Below are 20,246 nucleotides of genomic sequence, written 5' to 3' on the forward strand. Positions count from 1 at the left end.
TTGTCTTGCCCACTCACCCTCTGAATGGCACACATACACAATCCATGTCTCAATTGTCTCAAGGCTTAAAAATCCTTATTTAGCCTGTCTCCTCCCCTTCATCTACACTGATTTAAGTAGATTTAACAAGTGACATCAATAAGGGATCATAGCTTTCACCTGGATTCACCTGTTCAGTCTGTCATGGAAAGAGCAGGTGTTCATGTTTCGTGTACTCAGTGTACTGTATATGTAATATATTTGTAATATAGTGATATTACGTGTTTCTACAGGGTTTTAGGAATGAGGTCAATCCATTAATATAGGTCACTCTTGGTGCCACAGAGTCTGGATGCTAGGAGGTCTAGGGAGCCCACTGATGTTTATCTTAGAATGATTGATAGATGGAATATTCTGCCTGGGGTACAAGCTGATACCATCAGGGTGGGGAGTGTCCACTGATGGTTATCAGATGTTGTTGAAGACTTGTGTAACATAGACTATTTTCTTTGTCTATCATTCAGATAGCAAGAGGCCACTCACGTGCAGCTTGTTATGTTGAATCTGGTACCGTATTATTAAATACAGTGAGGGAAAAAAGTATTTGATCCCCTGCTGATTTTGTACATTTGCCCACTGACAAAGAAATGATCAGTCTATAATTTAAATGGTAGGTTTATTTGAACAGTGAAAGACAGAATAACAACAAAGAAATCCAGAAAAACGCATGTCAAAAATGTTATAAATTGATTTGCATTTTAATGAGGGAAATAAGTATTTGACCCCCTCTCAATCAGAAAGATTTCTGGCTCCCAGGTGTCTTTTATACAGGTAACGAGCTGAGATTAGGAGCACACTCTTAAAGGGAGTGCTCCTAATCTCAGTTTGTTACCTGTATAAAAGACACCTGTCCACAGAAGCAATCAATCAATCAGATTCCAAACTCTCCACCATGGCCAAGACCAAAGAGCTCTCCAAGGATGTCAGGGACAAGATTGTAGACCTACACAAGGCTGGAATGGGCTACAAGACCATCGCCAAACAGCTTGGTGAGAAGGTGACAACAATTGGTGCGATTATTCGCAAATGGAAGAAATACAAAAGAACTGTCAATCTCCCTCGGCCTGGGGCTCCATGCAAGTTCTCACCTTGTGGAGTTGCAATGATCATGAGAACGGTGAGGAATCAGCCCAGAACTACACGGGAGGATCTTGTCAATGATCTCAAGGCAGTTGGGACCATAGTCACCAAGAAAACAATTGGTAGCACACTACGCCGTGAAGGACTGAAATCCTGCAGCGCCCACAAGGTCCCCCTGCTCAAGAAAGCACATATACAGGCCCGTCTGAAGTTTGCCAATGAACATCTGAATGATTCAGAGGAGAATTGGGTGAAAGTGTTGTGGTCAGATGAGACCAAAATGGAGCTCTTTGCCATCAACTCAACTCGCTGTGTTTGGAGGAGGAGGAATGCTGCCTATGACCCCAAGAACACCATCCCCACCGTCAAACATGGAGGTGGAAACATTATGCTTTTGGGGTGTTTTTCTGCTAAGGGGACAGGACAACTTCACCGCATCAAAGGGACGATGGACGGGGCCATGTACCGTCAAATCTTGGGTGAGAACCTCCTTCCCTCTGCCAGGGCATTGAAAATGGGTCGTGGATGGGTATTCCAGCATGACAATGACCAAAACACACGGCCAAGGCAACAAAGGAGTGGCTCAAGAAGAAGCACATTAAAGTCCTGGAGTGGCCTAGCCAGTCTCCAGACCTTAATCCCATAGAAAATCTGTGGAGGGAGCTGAAGGTTCGAGTTGCCAAACGTCAGCCTCAAAACCTTAATGACTTGGAGGAGATCTGCAAAGAGGAGTGGGACAAAATCCCTCCTGAGATGTGTGCAAACCTGGTGGCCAACTACAAGAAACGTCTGACCTCTGTGATTGCCAACAAGGGTTTTGCCACCAAGTACTAAATCATGTTTTGCAGAGGGGTCAAATACTTATTTCCCTCATTAAAATGCAAATCAATTTATAACATTTTTGACATGCGTTCTTTCTGGATTTTTTTGTTGTTATTCTGTCTCTCACTGTTCAAATAAACCTACCATTAAAATTATAGTCTGATCATGTCTTTGTCAGTGGGCAAACGTACAAAATCAGCAGGGGATCAAATACTTTTTTCCCTCACTGTACATTGTATCAACTCTCCACTGCAATTGTTTAATTATCTTCTTGCATCCTGAATTCCTTGATACCAGAGAACTCATCATAACACATTGGCTACTTTATTACAATAGTATTTGTTCTTTGTCCTGTTGCTCTTGTTATCTTGGCCCAAAACAACAATAAACAAAGAGTGGTCTGACTGCCTGTAATTTTCCACCGAGGAGGATGATATCATTGGTTTCGGCTGGGGATGTGGAGTGGCAGATGACTGATCCTAACCAGTGAGATGAACTGTTAGATCCCTGTGGATTTCACTCTCTTTGAGGATGTGAGACTGAGAGCCTGAGACACCATTGACCCAACAGCAGCAGAGAGGGTCAAATACCACCCTGCAGGCAGCATATGTACAGTGAGGGGAAAAAAGTATTTAGTCAGCCACCAATTGTGCAAGTTCTCCCACTTAAAAAGATGAGAGAGGCCTGTAATTTTCATCATAGGTACACGTCAACTATGACAGACAAAATGAGGAAAAAAAAACCAGAAAATCACATTGTAGGATTTTTAATGAATTTATTTGCAAATTATGGTGGAAAATAGGTATTTGGTCAATAACAAAAGTTTCTCAATACTTTGTTATATACCCTTTGTTGGTAATGACACAGGTCAAACGTTTTCTGTAAGTCTTCACAAGGTTTTCACACACTGTTGCTGGTATTTTGGCCCATTCCTCCATGCAGATCTCCTCTAGAGCAGTGATGTTTTGGGGCTGTCGCTGGGCAACACAGACTTTCAACTCCTCCAAAGATTTTCTATGGGGTTGAGATCTGGAGACTGGCTAGGCCATTCCAGGACCTTGAAATGCTTCTTACGAAGCCACTCCTTCGTTGCCCGGGCGGTGTGTTTGGGATCATTGTCATGCTGAAAGACCCAGCCACGTTTCATCTTCAATGCCCTTGCTGATGGAAGGAGGTTTTCAATCAAAATCTCACGATACATGGCCCCATTCATTCTTTCCTTTACACAGATCAGTCGTCCTGGTCCCTTTGCAGAAAAACAGCCCCAAAGCATGATGTTTCCACCCCCATGCTTCACAGTAGGTATGGTGTTCTTTGGATGCAACTCAGCATTCTTTGTCCTCCAAACACGACGAGTTTAGTTTTTACCAAAAAGTTCTATTTTGGTTTCATCTGACCATATGACATTCTCCCAATCCTCTTCTGGATCATCCAAATGCACTCTAGCAAACTTCAGACGGGCCTGGACATGTACTGGCTTAAGCAGGGGGACACGTCTGGCGCTGCAGGATTTGAGTCCCTGGCGGTGTAGTGTGTTACTGATGGTAGGCTTTGTTACTTTGGTCCCAGCTCTCTGCAGGTCATTCACTAGGTCCCCCCGTGTGGTTCTGGGATTTTTGCTCACCGTTCTTGTGATCATTTTGACCCCACGGGGTGAGATCTTTCGTGGAGCCCCAGATCAAGGGAGATTATCAGTGGTCTTGTATGTCTTCCATTTCCTAATAATTGCTCCCACAGTTGATTTCTTCAAACCAAGCTGCTTACCTATTACAGATTCAGTCTTCTCAGCCTGGTGCAGGTCTGCAATTGTGTTTCTGGTGTCCTTTGACAGCTCTTTGGTCTTGGCCATAGTGGAGTTTGGAGTGTGACTGTTTGAGGTTGTGGACAGGTGTCTTTTATACTGATAACAAGTTCAAACAGGTGCCATTAATACAGGTAACGAGTGGAGGACAGAGGAGCCTCTTAAAGAAGAAGTTACAGGTCTGTGAGAGCCAGAAATCTTGCTTGTTTGTAGGTGACCAAATACTTATTTTCCACCATAATTTGCAAATAAATTCATATAAAATCCTACAATGTGATTTTCTGGAGAAAAAAAATCTCAATTTGTCTGTCATAGTTGACGTGTACCTATGATGAAAATTACAGGCCTCTCTCATCTTTTTAAGTGGGAGAACTTGCACAATTGGTGGCTGACTAAATACTTTTTTCCCCCACTGTATGTACAGTGAGGGAAAAAAAGTATTTGATCCCCTGCTGATTTTGTACGTTTGCCCACTGACAAAGAAATTATCAGTCTATAATTGTAATGGTAGGTTTATTTGAACAGTGAAAGACAGAATAACAACAAAGAAATCCAGAAAAACGCATGTCAAAAATGTTATAAATTGATTTGCATTTTAATGAGGGAAATAAGTATTTGACCCCCTCTCAATCAGAAAGATTTCTGGCTCCCAGGTGTCTCTTATACAGGTAACGAGCTGAGATTAGGAGCACACTCTTAAAGGGAGTGCTCCTAATCTCAGTTTGTTACCTGTATAAAAGACACCTGTCCACAGAAGCAATCAATCAATCAGATTCCAAACTCTCCACCATGGCCAAGACCAAAGAGCTCCCAAGGATGTCACGGACAAGATTGTAGACCTACACAAGGCTGGAATGGGCTACAAGACCATCGCCAAGCAGCTTGGTGAGAAGGTGACAACAGTTGGTGCGATTATTCGCAAATGGAAGAAACACAAAAGAACTGTCAATCTCCCTCGGCCTGGGGCTCCATGCAAGATCTTACCTCGTGGAGTTGCAATGATCATGAGAACGGTGAGGAATCAGCCCAGAACTACATGGGAGGATCTTGTCAATGATCTCAAGGCAGCTGGGACCATAGTCACCAATAACTATTGGTAAGACACTACGCCGTGAAGGACTGAAATCCTGCAGCGCCCGCAAGGTCCCCCTGCTCAAGAAAGCACATATACAGTGGGGAAAAAAAGTATTTAGTCAGCCACCAATTGTGCAAGTTCTCTCACTTAAAAAGATGAGAGAGGCCTGTAATTTTCATCATAGGTACACATCAACTATGACAGACAAAATGAGAAAAGAAATTCCAGAAAATCACATTGTAGGATTTTTAATGCATTTATTTGCAAATTATGGTGGAAAATAAGTATTTGGTCAATAACAAAAAAGTTTCTCAATACTTTGTTATATACCCTTTGTTGGCAATGACACAGGTCAAACGTTTTCTGTAAGTCTTCACAAGGTTTTCACACACTGTTGCTGGTATTTTGGCCCATTCCTCCATGCAGATCTCCTCTAGAGCAGTGATGTTTTGGGGCTGTCGCTGGGCAACACGGATTTTCAACTCCCTCCAAAGATTTTCTATGGGGTTGAGATCTGGAGACTGGCTAGGCCACTCCAGGACCTTGAAATGCTTCTTACGAAGCCACTCCTTCGTTGCCCGGGCGGTGTGTTTGGGATCATTGTCATGCTGAAAGACCCAGCCACGTTTCATCTTCAATGCCCTTGCTGATGGAAGGAGGTTTTCACTCAAAATCTCACGATACATGGCCCCATTCATTCTTTCCTTTACACGGATCAGTCGTCCTGGTCCCTTTGCAGAAAAACAGCCCCAAAGCATGATGTTTCCACCCCCATGCTTCACAGTAGGTATGGTGTTCTTTGGATGCAACTCAGCATTCTTTGTACTCCAAACACGACGAGTTGAGTTTTTACCAAAAAGTTATATTTTGGTTTCATCTGACCATATGACATTCTCCCAATCCTCTTCTGGATCATCCAAATGCACTCTAGCAAACTTCAGACGGGCCTGGACATGTACTGGCTTAAGCAGGGGGGACACAGCAGGATTTGAGTCCCTGGCGGCGTAGTGTGTTACTGATGGTAGGCTTTGTTACTTTGGTCCCAGCTCTCTGCAGGTCATTCACTAGGTCCCCCGTGTGGTTCTGGGATTTTTGCTCACCGTTCTTGTGATCATTTTGACCCCACGGGGTGAGATCTTGCGTGGAGCCCCAGATCGAGGGAGATTATCAGTGGTGTTGTATGTCTTCCATTTCCTAATAATTGCTCCCACAGTCGATTTCTTCAAACCAAGCTGCTTACCTATTGCAGATTCAGTCTTCCCAGCCTGGTGCAGGTCTACAATTTTGTTTCTGGTGTCCTTTGACAGCTCTTTGGTCTTGGCCATAGTGGAGTTTGGAGTGTGACTGTTTGAGGTTGTGGACAGGTGTATTTTATACTGATAACAAGTTCAAACAGGTGCCATTAATACAGGGAAACGAGGGGAGGACAGAGGAGCCTCTTAAAGAAGAAGTTGCAGGTCTGTGAGAGCCAGAAATCTTGCTTGTTTGTAGGTGACCAAATACTTATTTTCCACCATAATTTGCAAATAAATTCATTAAAAATCCTACAATGTGATTTTCTGGATTTTTTTTTCTCAATTTGTCTGTCATAGTTGACGTGTACCTATGATGAAAATTACAGGCATCTCTCATCTTTTTAAGTGGGAGAACTTGCACAATTGGTGGCTGACTAAATACTTTTTTTCCCCACTGTACAGGCCCGTCTGAAGTTTGCCAATGAACATCTGAATGATTCAGAGGAGAACTGGGTGAAAGTGTTGTGGTCAGATGAGACCAAAATGGAGCTCTTTGGCATCAACTCAATTCGCTGTGTTTGGAGGAGGAGGAATGCTGCCTATGACCCCAAGAACACCATCCCCATCGTCAAACATGGACGTGGAAACACTATGCTTTTGGGGTGTTTTTCTGCTAAGGGGACAGGACAACTTCACCGCATCAAAGGGACGATGGACGGGGCCATGTACCGTCAAATCTTGGGTGAGAACCTCCTTCCCTCATTCAGGGCATTGAAAATGGGTCGTGGATGGGTATTCCAGCATGACAATCACCCAAAACACACGGCCAAGGCAACAAAGGAGTGGCTCAAGAAGAAGCACATTACGGTCCTGGAGTAGCCTTAATCTATAAAACCTTAATCCCATAGAAAATCTGTGGAGGGAGCTGAAGGTTCGAGTTGCCAAACGTCAGCCTCGAAACCTTAATGACTTGGAGAACATCTGCAAAGAGGAGTGGAACAAAATCCCTCCTGAGATGTGTGCAAACCTGGTGGCCAACTACAAGAAACGTCTGACCTCTGTGATTGCCAACAAGGGTTTTGCCACCAAGTACTAAGACATGTTTTGCAGAGGGGTCAAATACTTATCTCATTCAAATGCAAAAACTTTTTTGACATTTGTTTTTCTGGATTTTTTTTTTGTTATTCTGTCTCTCACTGTTCAAATAAACCTACCATTAAAATTATAGACTGATCTTGTCTTTATCAGTGGGCAAACGTACAAAATCAGCAGGGGATCAAATACTTTTTTCCCTCACTGTACACTCAGAGGAAACAGGCAGCTTTGGTCAACCAATTACAGGCATTCACTAGTCTAACTGAGACTATCAACAGCAGAAGTGCTGATGCATGGACAGCTAAATAGAGACTTGTAGGAGTATCACACATCCATTTGTAAAACATGTTTGCCATGTGAACAGGCCATAAATGAGGTTGTGGCTTGGTTTGGTTATTAACAACAACATGGGGATACTGAGTGAGCTCCTGTTAAATGTTTTCACCTGTCCTCTTTCAGAACCACTGGAGCATTACATTAATTAGCGAGGCAGTGTTCATGTGTATTGTCCCATTCCACATTTCCTGCTTGGATTCATAAGAAATTAAATATGCCTGAAACACTACACTAGGGTTCCCCGAATTTGGCTCGTCTGAGGTTTAATTTGGCCCCCCAAGTTATCTGAGCAAAAATAAATAAAACATGTTTTATTTATTTTCCATTGTTGGACATAAAATACTTTAAAAACATGAGGAAATCAGCTCCAATTGATTTTAATTTAAGAAATCTGTTCCCAAGTATTCCCACGCATAATAGAGAGACACGTGATCGTCTACAAATGTAAGCAAGGTTTGAAATGATGTTGACCCGTTGTTTATTACGATCAACTCAGCCAGAAACCATGATCACGACACACTTATGGCTGAGATTAGTGTACCTTGTTTACCAGAATGTACCCAGGGACACATTCTGCTCAAAGAGAAATTAACCCAAATTAGAGAAATTAGCACATTTTGCATCTCAGGTTGTTTTCCTGTGAGTGGCTCACTGAGAGAGAGGCTGAGTGTTCATGTTTTAGTGTTTATTGGCTCATCTCTTTCATGGTCAGTCCAGCAGTCAACACTACATCTGTTAATTTACATTTTAGTCATTTAGCAGGTGCTCTTATGCAGAGTGACCTACGGGAGCAATTAGGGTTAAGTGCCTTGCTCAAAGGCATATCGGCACATTTTTCATTTAGTTCGGCTCGGGGACACTCTTAACCACTAGGCTACCTGCCGCCCTTTATCCATTTGGTGGAATGTGTCAGTGTCACACAGTGAGAATATACACAAAGCTAGAAGGGAAAATTAGAGTAAAGAGTAAAAATTAACATTCATTTGTCTTTATTCATGTTTAAAAAGTATGAAGCAATTTGTTTGACTTCAAAGCTGTTTTACTGGATATGTCAGGCAAGTCACACTACTGTGGAAAATTACAGTGGGAGAGGGGGAACAAAAGACAGTGGAGGATGATAGAGAAAGATATGGAGGAGGTGGGGAGAAAGCAAGAGCTGATGTGATAGAGATATTTATGAGAAACTGATCCGGCCTTCTCCTTGGCTGCATCCTTCTGTAAAGAAGCCTTGAATCATGCAAGCCCCTCCAGCCTCTGAACATATTATTAATAGGCCGCAGGGTTACATAACAGAGGCACTAAGCCCCAGGGATTCATGTTAAACAGTATGTTATGAACTTTCCAGAAGACAACCATGTTATTTTTATACCCTTTTAATTAATGTGTGAGGACAATACAAAAAAGACATTCAACACATTTAGTATTTTCCACAGGAAATGTATTTGTTGATTTCTTTCTAAAAATAAAATCCATAAAAATAACATTATATATTTCTCTAAGAAAAAGAAACAAAGCTCTTCTTTTTCTTCTCAATACAGTCTTTAGCTGATTCTCAGAGATATATACAATAATCCTCCATTTATCAGACTCGGAACAGGGATGGTTAGCTAAGCCTACATTTGCAAAAAAAAAAAAAAACACGTCTGAAAATCGTATGTCTACTTTGCAAATAAATCTCCATAGATACGCTATTGATTTGCTTTAGCATTGCACACTAAGACACATTTGGTAAGAATAGGTTTCTTGGAAATACAGTATGCGCTCAAATCAGATAAATTACAAACCATTTAAAATACAGCAACAAATTCATGAATATATAAATAAAAAGTGTAAACAAAAGATACAAATGGAAGACACACTAAAATCGAGCCCTGTTGTTTTTTTGTGGTTTATCACCAAGTTACCAAAATAGCTTACTGAACAATGTCACGACATTAACCTTGGAAGAAAAAATACATTATTCAGAGAAACACTAAGAAATTCCAAACAGTGGCTAGCCTAATCATACAAAATACATAATGAAAGTGGAACCATGAGCATTGACTGATACGTTCAATTCTTTACAATGCTACAATAACAGTGCAAAATAAAAATATTGTTGTTTTTTTATGTCGACAAAATGTAAAACTATCATACATACTTTAATCTTTATATTTAACAATACAATTATTTTGACATTTCCTACACTACAGCAACTCACCTATGGATTCTTAAGAATTGGAAATAAAAAGTAACTGTTCAAACATTAAAACAAAAATAATTTAGTAAAAGACTCAAAGCATTTGCAACCACCATATCCATACAACATTATGCAAACAATGTATAAAGCTAATAGGAATAAAAAACAGGAGAGTTTTATTCTCCATCTAACGGTGGTATAGAGTGACGCTTTAGTGTCACTTTGCGGTGGTCCCTGCAAGGTCCCTGCATAACTTTGAAGTGGTCCTCTATAGCTCAGTTGGTAGAGCATGGTGCTTGCAATACCAAGATAGTGGGTTCGATTCCCGGGACCACCAATACGTAAAATGTATGCATGACTGTAAGTCGCTTTGGATAAAAGTGTCTGCTAAATGGAATATATTATAACAAAAAGGCCTCGAGCTGGTTTCTTAAACCTGCTCTATAGAGAATCACAAAAGGGCTTTGGAATGACACAGAAGCAGACTAATAATCTCTAATAAACAAGGAATTCATACATCATCTTATTCACATATGCTGATAAGCATCTAATAATCGTATATAAGTATATGAAAAGTCTGAACAACACTATTAGGATACCACAAAGTGCTTTGGAGTTTGATTATGTTAATGCACAAGGGGGAGAAGCTTCAATCATTTCAAATAATTATTTCAAAAAGCTCAGTGAATCATTGTTAGGAAGCTGCACTGTAAATATTACAGACTTCAGATTCACAACAAATATCAGAACATTTGAACTGTGCTTTTGAAACAATCCCCAACAACCCCTCATTTGGTCCAGTCTATAGAGAGAAGTAGACAAACAGGAATACTCCCAATGAGCAGACGAGAAACAGCCCACAGTTGAGCAGCAGTTTGGTTCTGGGTGGCTCGTACAGCATCTCCATGACGGCTCTCTCGTCCTCTTCTGTCCTTTTGGGATGGGCATTGTATGCTGCTTCTTTAAACCCACAGAACCACTCCAACAGACACATGCCCCTCCCACCCTCCCCATCCCCACAACAACCTTCCTCTGCATGCACCAGCCCTGCGTGACCGTTATCAAACTGGTTGGCGGGCGTTGCTGGGGTCGTTGCCAGGGTTGTCTCTGCACTGGGGGTTGCGGTGTCAAGGTCAGAAGGCGGAGTTAGCAACTTGACGTCCTCCCCATCTAGACACCTTGCTTTGCAGACATCTGGGGGCAGATCCTTATAGAGGCCTCCATTCAACTGCACGGGGCTCTTATCCGTCAGCTTGTACATCTCCTCACGGTCTTTGGGGGAAAGTTTTCCAATGGTACGCAGGCCCCATAATGTGGTGGTGCGGATCTGCTCCTTATCCGGAGGAGGGGTGCAGAGACTGACGACCACAGCCACCAGTCCAGATACCCAGAACAGCCCAGCAGCCACGTACATGTAATGGACATGTGTGATGAAGAAAGGCCTGTCGTCTGGCTGGTCACAGGGAGGCTCACGGTAAATAAACGCCAGGATCAGCCGGGTGGTACCCAGCACGAACCCAGTCATACCGCCCCAGAATGCACCTGTTTCGTTGCAGCGCTTCCAGAACACGCCCAGCAGGAAGAGGGCGGCGATGGGCGGGGTCAGGTATCCGGCTACTTCCTGTATGTAGAGATACATCTGGCCGCCCTGCATCTCGATGATGACAGGGACCCAGGCGATGCTGATGACCACCATGAACACCACGAACAGCCGGCCCACCAACAGCAGCTCTTTCTGGGATGCACCACGCCTTGCGCTCTGGTAGATGTCCAGGGTGAAGATGGTGCTAGCACTGTTAAAGATGGAGTCCAGATCACTCATGAGGGCTGCAATCATCACAGCCATCATCAGCCCACGCAGTCCCATGGGCATCACTGCCATGACCAGCCGCGGGTACGCGATATTGGAGCAACCCGCCCTAGAGCCGCAAACGGCCAGGCAGTGCTCCGGCCCGATGCAGGCAATCTCATCCACAAACAGGATCCGGGAGATCATCCCAGGGATGACGATAATGAACATGGGCAGGACCTTCAGGAAGCCGGCCATCAGCGTGGCGCCCTTGGCATGGGCAATGTTTTTAGCAGCCAGCACTCTCTGGACAATGACCTGGTCGGCACACCAGTACCAGATGGAGGCCGGGGTCTGGCCCAGGAGGAAGCCAGGCCAGGGGATGTCCTCATCCAGCGGGCCCCGGAGGATCCGCAAGGAATCTGGCTTGGGCTCGATGCGGCAGGAGGCTGAGTAGGTGAAGTTCCCGCTGGCCAGGATAGCTGTTACATTTGGGACAGCTAGCATGTACTTGGTCCGAACCCCTTCAATACCGCCGACCTTGATCAGGCTGATGATGGTCAGGCTGAGAGCTCCACTGATCATCAGCACGGCCTGGAGGGTGTCCGTGTACATGACTGCGACCAGGCCGCCGGTGACCGTTAGCAGTGCGGTCATACTGATGAGCAGGATGATGGACAGATAGAGGTTCCAGCCCAGCGACTCCTGGATGAAAAGCGCCCCGGCGTACAAGTCCACGGAGATCTTGGTGAAGATGTAGAGCAACACAGAAAGGGCAGCAAAGTACACCTTTAGCCTATTGCCCCCGTAGCGTTTGGACAGGTACTCCGGCATGGTGTACACCCCAGAGTGGATATACACAGGTATGAACACCCAGCCCAGCAGCTGTAGCAGGAGAAGAGCGTTAAACTCCCATGCTCCCACAGCAAAGCCGCTGGCTGCTCCCGACCCCGCCAGGCCTATGAAGTGTTCACTGCCAATGTTGCTGACAAACAGCGATGCTCCGATCACCACCCATGTCATGGAGCGTCCCGCCAGGAAGTATCCACTCACCGTGCTGCGGTTGGCCTTCCACATGGCGAAGAACCCGATGCCCAGCACCAGGATGAAGTACAGCGCCACCACAGCAATGTCCGCTGCCTCCATGACACCCGTACCCATCTTCATTGCGAGTGCTAAACAGAACTACTGGTTCAAAACTGATGAAAAACTCCTCTCAAACCCTGCAAAAGTCAAAATCAAGGTTTAAAGTAACAGAAGGGCAATAAAAACTATATCCTTTGGTTTGCTGTCTGGATGGAAGTTGTAGTATCCACTAGGGGTGTGTGCGTTCGGGGGGACGCTCTAGTTTTAAGGGAGGATGCTGCAGGCCTCCAGTCTAGTATAGCCTAGAATTTACATTCCTGCAAGACAGCAAAGACAAAACACTTGATTAGAGCCCGTGTTGGACGGGAAGCGAGAAAGGTGACACACACACAAGACCCCTTAGGCTAAATTTCTGAGAAAACACAAAAAGAGAGCTTGATCAGGTGACTTTATTGAACACACTCAAACTTAAAGCATGGTAACATACAGTACCAGTCAAATGTTTGGACACACCTACTCATTCCAGGGTTTCTTAATTTTTTTAACAATTTTCTACATTGTAGAATAATAATAGTAGCACCAAGGATTCGAGACAAGCTCCCAGACGTCGTCGCTGTGGTGCACCGCCTGGGAAAGGGAAGGGATAACGGATCTCCGCGGACAACCATCATGCGGTTCACAACTAGAATCTACAGAGATGTCATTTGGAAAGAAGCCAAGGAGTCCAGGTTTCTTGTGGAGAATAAACTATGCATAAAAGAGGCTCTCACTCCAGAAGATGCTGCTGCCAGGGAAAAACCTTGGCCGATGGTAAAAAGGGCTAGAGAAGGGAAGAGAGCATCTTTCAGCGGCCGTTTTGCATTTATCGATGGAAAGGAGATCGATTGCCAGGACGTCAAATGAATGTCTCAATCTGACATGAGAGTACTGAATGTCTTGAAAACACTGTGCTCAGGTATATTATATTTGTATTTATTTAACTAGGCAAGTCAGTTAAGAACAAATTCTTATTTAAAATAACGGCCTACATTGACTTGAAATCGATGTGGTCCTATTCTTTCTAAGTCAAATGAAAACGCTAAGAGTAAGCTAAATTACTCTTGAGTAGTAAGTCGATTGTCATTTTTACATTCACCCCGTTTTATATCACCAGGTTCGTAAATGTGAATACGGGTTTGTCATATTGATCACATCTACCTCGGTTTAGGGTAGTCCAGTTCTTTCTCTAAGCTCAGGTTTCCTTACTAGCTACCTAGCTTACTAGTTCAACTAGTTAACCAGCTATTCATATCACTACACTGTATTTGTTTTTATTTGTATTGTCAGGTTATGCAACGTTCTGAATTCAATGCACTAAATATTGTATCTCTAAATGCCAGTTTTTTATTTATTTTGTAAACACTAATGCAGATTTAATTCTACTCCAGGAGACTCACTCCTGTGATTCAGATTCTAGTTTTTGCCTCGGTAGTCATTTAGGCAGGTTACCTTCGTGTTCTTGGGAACAGGGACTATGGTGGTCTGCTTGAAACATGTTGGTATTACAGACTCAGACAGGGAGAGGTTGAAAATGTCAGTTGGTCAGCGCATGCTCGGAGTACACGTCCTGGTAATCCGTCTGGCCCTGCGGCCTTGTGAATATTGACCTGTTTAAAGGTCTTACTCACATCGGCTACGGAGAGCGTGATCACACAGTCGTCTGGAACAGCTGATGCTCTCATTCATGTTTCAGTGTTACTTGCCTCGAAGCAAGCATAGAAGTAATTTAGCTCATCTGGTAGGCTCGTGTTACTGGGAAGCTCGCGGCTGTGCTTCCCTTTGTAGTCTAATAGTTTGCAAGCCCTGCCACATCCAACGAGTGTCGGAGCCGGTGTAGTACAATTCGATCTTTGTCCTGTATTGACGCTTTGCCTGTTTGAAAGGCTGGTCATGGCTCACATCAACACCATTATCCCAGAAACCATAGACCCACTCCAATTTGCATACCGCCCCAACAGATCCACAGATGATGCAATCTCTATTGCGCTCCACACTGCCCTTTCACACCTGGACAAAAGGAACACCTACGTGAGAATGTTATTCATTGACTACAGCTCAGCGTTCAACACTATAGTGCCCACATAGCTCATCACTAAGCTAAGGACCCTGGGACTAAACACCACCCTCTGCAACTGGCTCCTGGACTTCCTGACGGGCCGCCCCCAGGTGGTAAGGGTAGGTAACAACACATCTGCCACACTGATCCTCTACACTGGGGCCCCTCAGGGGTGCGTGCTTAGTCCCCTCCTGTACTCCCTGTTCACCCACGACTGCGTGGCCAAGCACGACTCCAACACCATCATTAAGTTTGCTGAAGACACAACGGTGGTAGGCCTGATCACCGACAACGATGAGACAGCCTATAGGGAGGTCAGAGACCTGGCAGTGTGGTGCCAGGACAACAACCTCTCCCTCAATGTGAGCAAGACAAAGGAGCTGATCGTGGACAACAGGAAAAGGAGGGCCGAACAGGCCCCCATTAACATCGATGGGGTTGCAGTGGAGCGTGTCGAGAGTTAAGTTCCTTGGTGTCCACATCACCAACAAACTATCATGGTCCAAGCACACCAAGAAAGTTGTGAAGAGGGCACGACAACACCTCTTCCCCCTCAGGAGACTGAAAAAATGTGGCAATGGTCCCCAGACCCTCAAAATGTTCTACAGCTGCACCACCGAGAGCATCCTGACCGGTTTCTTCACCGCCTGGTATGGCAACTGCTCGGCATTCGACTGTAAGGCTCTGCAGAGGGTAGTGCATACGGCCCAGTACATCACTGGTCAGAGGAAGCCCCCAAAAAATGGTAAAACACTCCAGTCACCCAAGTCATAGACTGTTCTCTTTGCTACCGCATGGCAAGCGGTACCGGAGCGCCAAGTCTAGGTCCAAAAGGCTCCTTAACAGCTTCTACCCCCAAGCCATAAGACTGCTGAACAATTATTCAAACGGCCACCCGGACTATTTACATTGACACCCCCCCCTTTGTTTTTACACTGCTGCTACTTGCTGTTTATTATCTATGCATAGTCACTTTACCCCTACCTACAGTGAGGGAAAAAAGTATTTGATCCCCTGCTGATTTTGTATGTTTGCCCACTGACAAAGAAAGGATCAGTATATAATTTTAATGGTAGGTTTATTTGAACAGTGAGAGACAGAATAACAACAAAAAAATCCAGAAAAACTAATGTCCAAAATGTTATAAATTGATTTGCATTTTAATAAGGGAAATAAGTATTTGACCCCCTCTCAATCAGAAAGATTTCTGGCTCCCAGGTGTCTTTTATACAGGTAACGAGCTGAGATTAGGAGCACACTCTTAAAGGGAGTGCTCCTAATCTCAGCTTGTTACCTGTATAAAAGACACCTGTCCACAGAAGCAATCAATCAATCAGATTCCAAACTCTCCACCATGGCCAAGACCAAAGAGCTCTCCAAGGATGTCAGGGACAAGATTGTAGACCTACACAAGGCTGGAATGGGCTACAAGACCATCGCCAAGCAGCTTGGTGAGAAGGTGACAACAGTTGGTGCAATTATTCGCAAATGGAAGAAACACAAAATAACTGTCAATCTCCTTCGGCCTGGGGCTCCATGCAAGATCTCACCTCGTGGAGTTGCAATGATCATGAGAACGGTGAGGAATCAGCCCAGAACTACACGGGAGGATCTTGTCAATGATCTCAAGGCAGCTGGGACCATAGTCACAAGAAAACAATTGGTAACACACTACGCCGTGAAGGACTGAAATCCTGCAGCGCCCGCAAGGTCCCCCTGCTCAAGAAAGCACATATACAGGGCCGTCTGAAGTTTGCCAATGAACATTGAATGATTCAGAGGAGAACTGGGTGAAAGTGTTGTGGTCAGATGAGACCAAAATTGAGCTCTTTGGCATCAACTCAACTCGCCGTGTTTGGAGGAGGAGGAATGCTGCCTATGACCCCAAGAACACCATCGCCACCGGCAAAATGGAGGTGGAAACATTATGCTTTGGGGGTGTTTTTCTGCTAAGGGGACAGGACAACTTCACCGCATCAAAGGGACGATGGACGGGGCCATGTACCGTCAAATCTTGGGTGAGAATCTCCTTCCCTCAGCCAGGGCATTGAAAATGGGTCTTGGATGGGTATTCCAGCATGACAATGACCCAAAACACACGGCCAAGGCAACAAAGGAGTGGCTCAAGAAGAAGCACATTAAGGTCCTGGAGTGGCCTAGCCAGTCTCCAGACCTTAATCCCATAGAAAATCTGTGGAGGGAGCTGAAGCTTCGAATGGCCAACGTCAGCCTCGAAACCTTAATGACTTGGAGAAGATCTGCAAAGAGGAGTGGAACAAAATCGCTCCTGAGATGTATGCAAACCTGGTGGCCAACTACAAGAAACGTCTGACCTCTGTGATTGCCAACAAGTGTTTTGCCACCAAGTACTAAGTCATGTTCTGCAGAGGGGTCAAATACTTATTTCCCTCATTAAAATGCAAAATCAATTTATAACATTTTTGACATGGGTTTTTCTGGATTTTTTTGTTGTTATTCTGTCTCTCGCTGTTCAAATAAACCTACCATAAAATTTATAGACTGATCATGTCTTTGTCAGTGGGCAAACATACAAAATCAGCAGGGGATCAAATACTTTTTCCCCCTCACTGTACATGTAGAAATTACCTCGACTAACCTGTACCCCCGCACATTGACTCGGTACCGGTACCCCCTGTATATAGCCTCGTTATTGTTATTTCATTGTGTAACTATTTTTTTCTCTTTAGTTTATTTTGTAAATATTTTCTTAACTCTATTTCTCGAACTGCATTGTTGGTTAAGAGCTTGTAAGTAAGCATTTCACGGTAAGGTCTACACCTGTTGTATTCAGCGCATGTGACAAATACAATTTGATTTGATTTGATTTAGAGGACATATGCCTTTTCTGTGATAAAGAAGGGTAAACTATTATACACATTTTTTATGAGTGACTCTGTGAAGTTGTTTTGGAGCAAGTTAAGTAATTTATTTTTGTATTTCATTAATAAGACCTATATAGTTACAATTAAAGATGTAATATGTTATTATTCAAATAAAAACAAAACTACTGAATTACTCGTTAATTTCTTAATTCTCTCTGGTAAATGTTATATACACAAAAACAAATATTTGAAATATGTCTCCAAATGCAATATATTTTCACTTGAAATCCAATATTTAATAAAATCTCTCAAATTAGTCAATAACAAAAAAAAAAACACTGTATTCTTACAACTCTATCATAGGTTTATACAATTGTAACCCCTGACCTTATTCTATTCATTTTAGGTACTTTAACTTTTGAAACTCAACTCATGTGTAGTGATATATATATTTTTTTACTTTAGTTATTTTGTTTCTTTATAGAAAATATACGTGTAGTGATGTCCTATGTTTTTTTGTTATTGTATTGTAATTTGAAATGTAATAATAAAAAATAAAAACATTTTAAATCATGACTTAGATGCATTATGATTACATCATCATCCCCCGACCATTGCAGCTGAAGTCATTATCCCCGAGTTAAGCTTAGCAAATTATTTACTGACTAGACAATATGATATTTTAGATGGCTATTTCTCTGGATCAACCAAACATGACCGGCCCCAATATCCTACACTAAGAGAACTGTAAGAGAACTGTCCTGATCCAAAAAACAAACATGCTCCAAGACAATCACTCGGCTTGTCCACCGGAACACAGCAGTCATTCTTCCTGCCTGTAGTTTACATATTTAGTGATTTCAGCCCTCATCACGTGCTGACATAAACCCAACTCTTCGCCTTATGCCTGCCCCTTGCACTAAAATAACCCTTTGTTTTTGTCTCTTCATCTCTGTGTCGCCAAGAGACCCTTCTAATACAACAAAAACTGTTGTTCAATGGAACAGAAACGTTCACATATGACCTGGCTAAAGTAATGTTTTACTACAAATCAATTGAGGGTAGAGAAGGGGGTGCCAATGACTTCACTGTAATGTTACACATTTTAGTTAACACTTGAAAGGTTTAATGCTTTATTACTTGTTATCAAATCAAATATTATTTGTCACATGCGCCGAAAACAAATATTTACTAAATAAACTTAAGTTAAAAAAATTAATAAAGTAACAAGAAAAGTACATAACAATAACGAGGCTATATACAGGGGGTACCGGTACCGAGTCAATGTGCGGGGATACAGGTTAGTCGAGATTATTTGTAGTGACTATGCCTAGATAATAAACAGCGAGTAGACTTGGCGCTCCGGGTACCGCTTGTAGTGCGGTAGCAGAGAGAACAGTCTACGACTTGGGTGACTGGAGTCTTTGACAATTTTATGAGCCTTTATAATGTCTTATGTCTTATAATGTTCTTTATAAAGACTTAAAACAGACATGTAGAACGCATGTGATGTAGTAATAACAATGTATTCTAAGACTTGTATTACTATCATTACATGGTGGTGCGCATAGATAGGCTACCCATACAGCTGTCAGCCACAAGGTGAGATTTTCTAGACAGGATGCCCCCTGATGCTAAAATGGGACTCAGGAGCTGACCGTTTGAGATACTGTATCAACATGAAACGATACTGGAGATATGGGGATCAGGGCATTGTAGTCAAAGCATCATCAAGAAATGTGGCACGCACCACAACCAATGATACAGCGGCAGAGGAATATTCTAGAAAGAAAGCGCACGCATTTTCCACATTGCCAAGGAGCTTCGTCGTGGTATTAAGCAAAATGTGTGGTTGAATTCGTCAAAAAGAAGTCTTTGACCCTGACCTAGTAGCCTACATTCATTTACATTCCATGCATTCTGGGTTCAATAAAATAGTGAATTAAGTGCTCGACCTGCTTTTTATTTTCTCCATCACCATCTCTTGTCCATTCTCTGCTTTTTTAGCATCCATTACCACATTCTCTAGGTTACAATAGAAAACGGGCTGTCATCACAAAAATGCACACTCACCATTCCCATTACGCTATATTGTAGCTACTGACTACATCAATCCACAAGTTGAGGATTTGACTGTGAGCCTGCTTCTCTGGCGATAGTAGATATGTGTCTCTTCCTGCGTCAGTCCTTCTGATGTAGCGATAATTCGTCTTTCGTCCTCCTGTGTCCTCTGTTTTCGAGAAGTTTGGTGTAATAGCGCACAGGTGACTGAAGATATACAACAAGGTAGCTGCCCTTTATAAGCATCGACTCCGCTTCTTCCAACTATTCCACGCCCTACACGTGTAATACACGTGTGACGTTTCAGATGCGTTCGGTCGCAACACGCCCATTGGTTATTGTTCTAATGTTAAAATACCGTATTGTTTTGAGGAACAACCGACTTATGCATACTACTGTAAGTGAACCTTTGTTTTTGTTTTTAAACAGGGGATTGGCTTGCCTCATGACGTTCAACCTGTTAGCCTACTTGGGTGGAAATTGCCAGAAAGAAACCACACTTTGCCCAATTAACTGACTGGGCAGGAGATCCTGCTGGGTAATCAGCTTTAACAGTTGCATAATAACAGAACAATCTGGAAACTCACATTATTGGATATATGCACTTTTAAAACCCTTGTAATCTTCCTTCAAAGTGTTCAACTTTCCAGAAATGTGTATCCTCATTAAGCCTAGTCCTATTTGCACATATTTAACAGAAGTGAATGTGG

The 20,246-nt window shown here is 43.2% G+C and overlaps 1 protein-coding gene across 1 annotated transcript; it reads right to left on the bottom strand.

Annotated features, from left to right (window-relative positions):
- Positions 1–8,516: 8,516 nt before the first annotated feature.
- LOC121536848 (sodium/myo-inositol cotransporter-like) lies at positions 8,517–19,929 on the bottom strand. The gene is made up of 2 exons (XM_041844445.2): positions 19,549–19,929; positions 8,517–12,854 (listed from the first exon to the last, which is right to left on the bottom strand). Exon 2 carries the CDS (start codon positions 12,616–12,618, stop codon positions 10,465–10,467), a length of 2,154 nt encoding a protein of 717 aa, XP_041700379.2. The 5' UTR covers positions 12,619–12,854; positions 19,549–19,929; the 3' UTR covers positions 8,517–10,464.
- Between the last annotated feature and the right edge of the window lie 317 nt (positions 19,930–20,246).

The sequence above is a fragment of the Coregonus clupeaformis genome, chromosome 23 (genome assembly GCF_020615455.1).
Source record: "Coregonus clupeaformis isolate EN_2021a chromosome 23, ASM2061545v1, whole genome shotgun sequence".
NCBI lineage: Eukaryota > Metazoa > Chordata > Actinopteri > Salmoniformes > Salmonidae > Coregonus > Coregonus clupeaformis.

Bases quoted from the DNA above. Each gene is read 5' to 3' on its own strand.
- LOC121536848 (XM_041844445.2), bottom strand. From the start codon at position 12,618: ATGAAGATGGGTACGGGTGTCATGGAGGCAGCGGACATTGCTGTGGTG.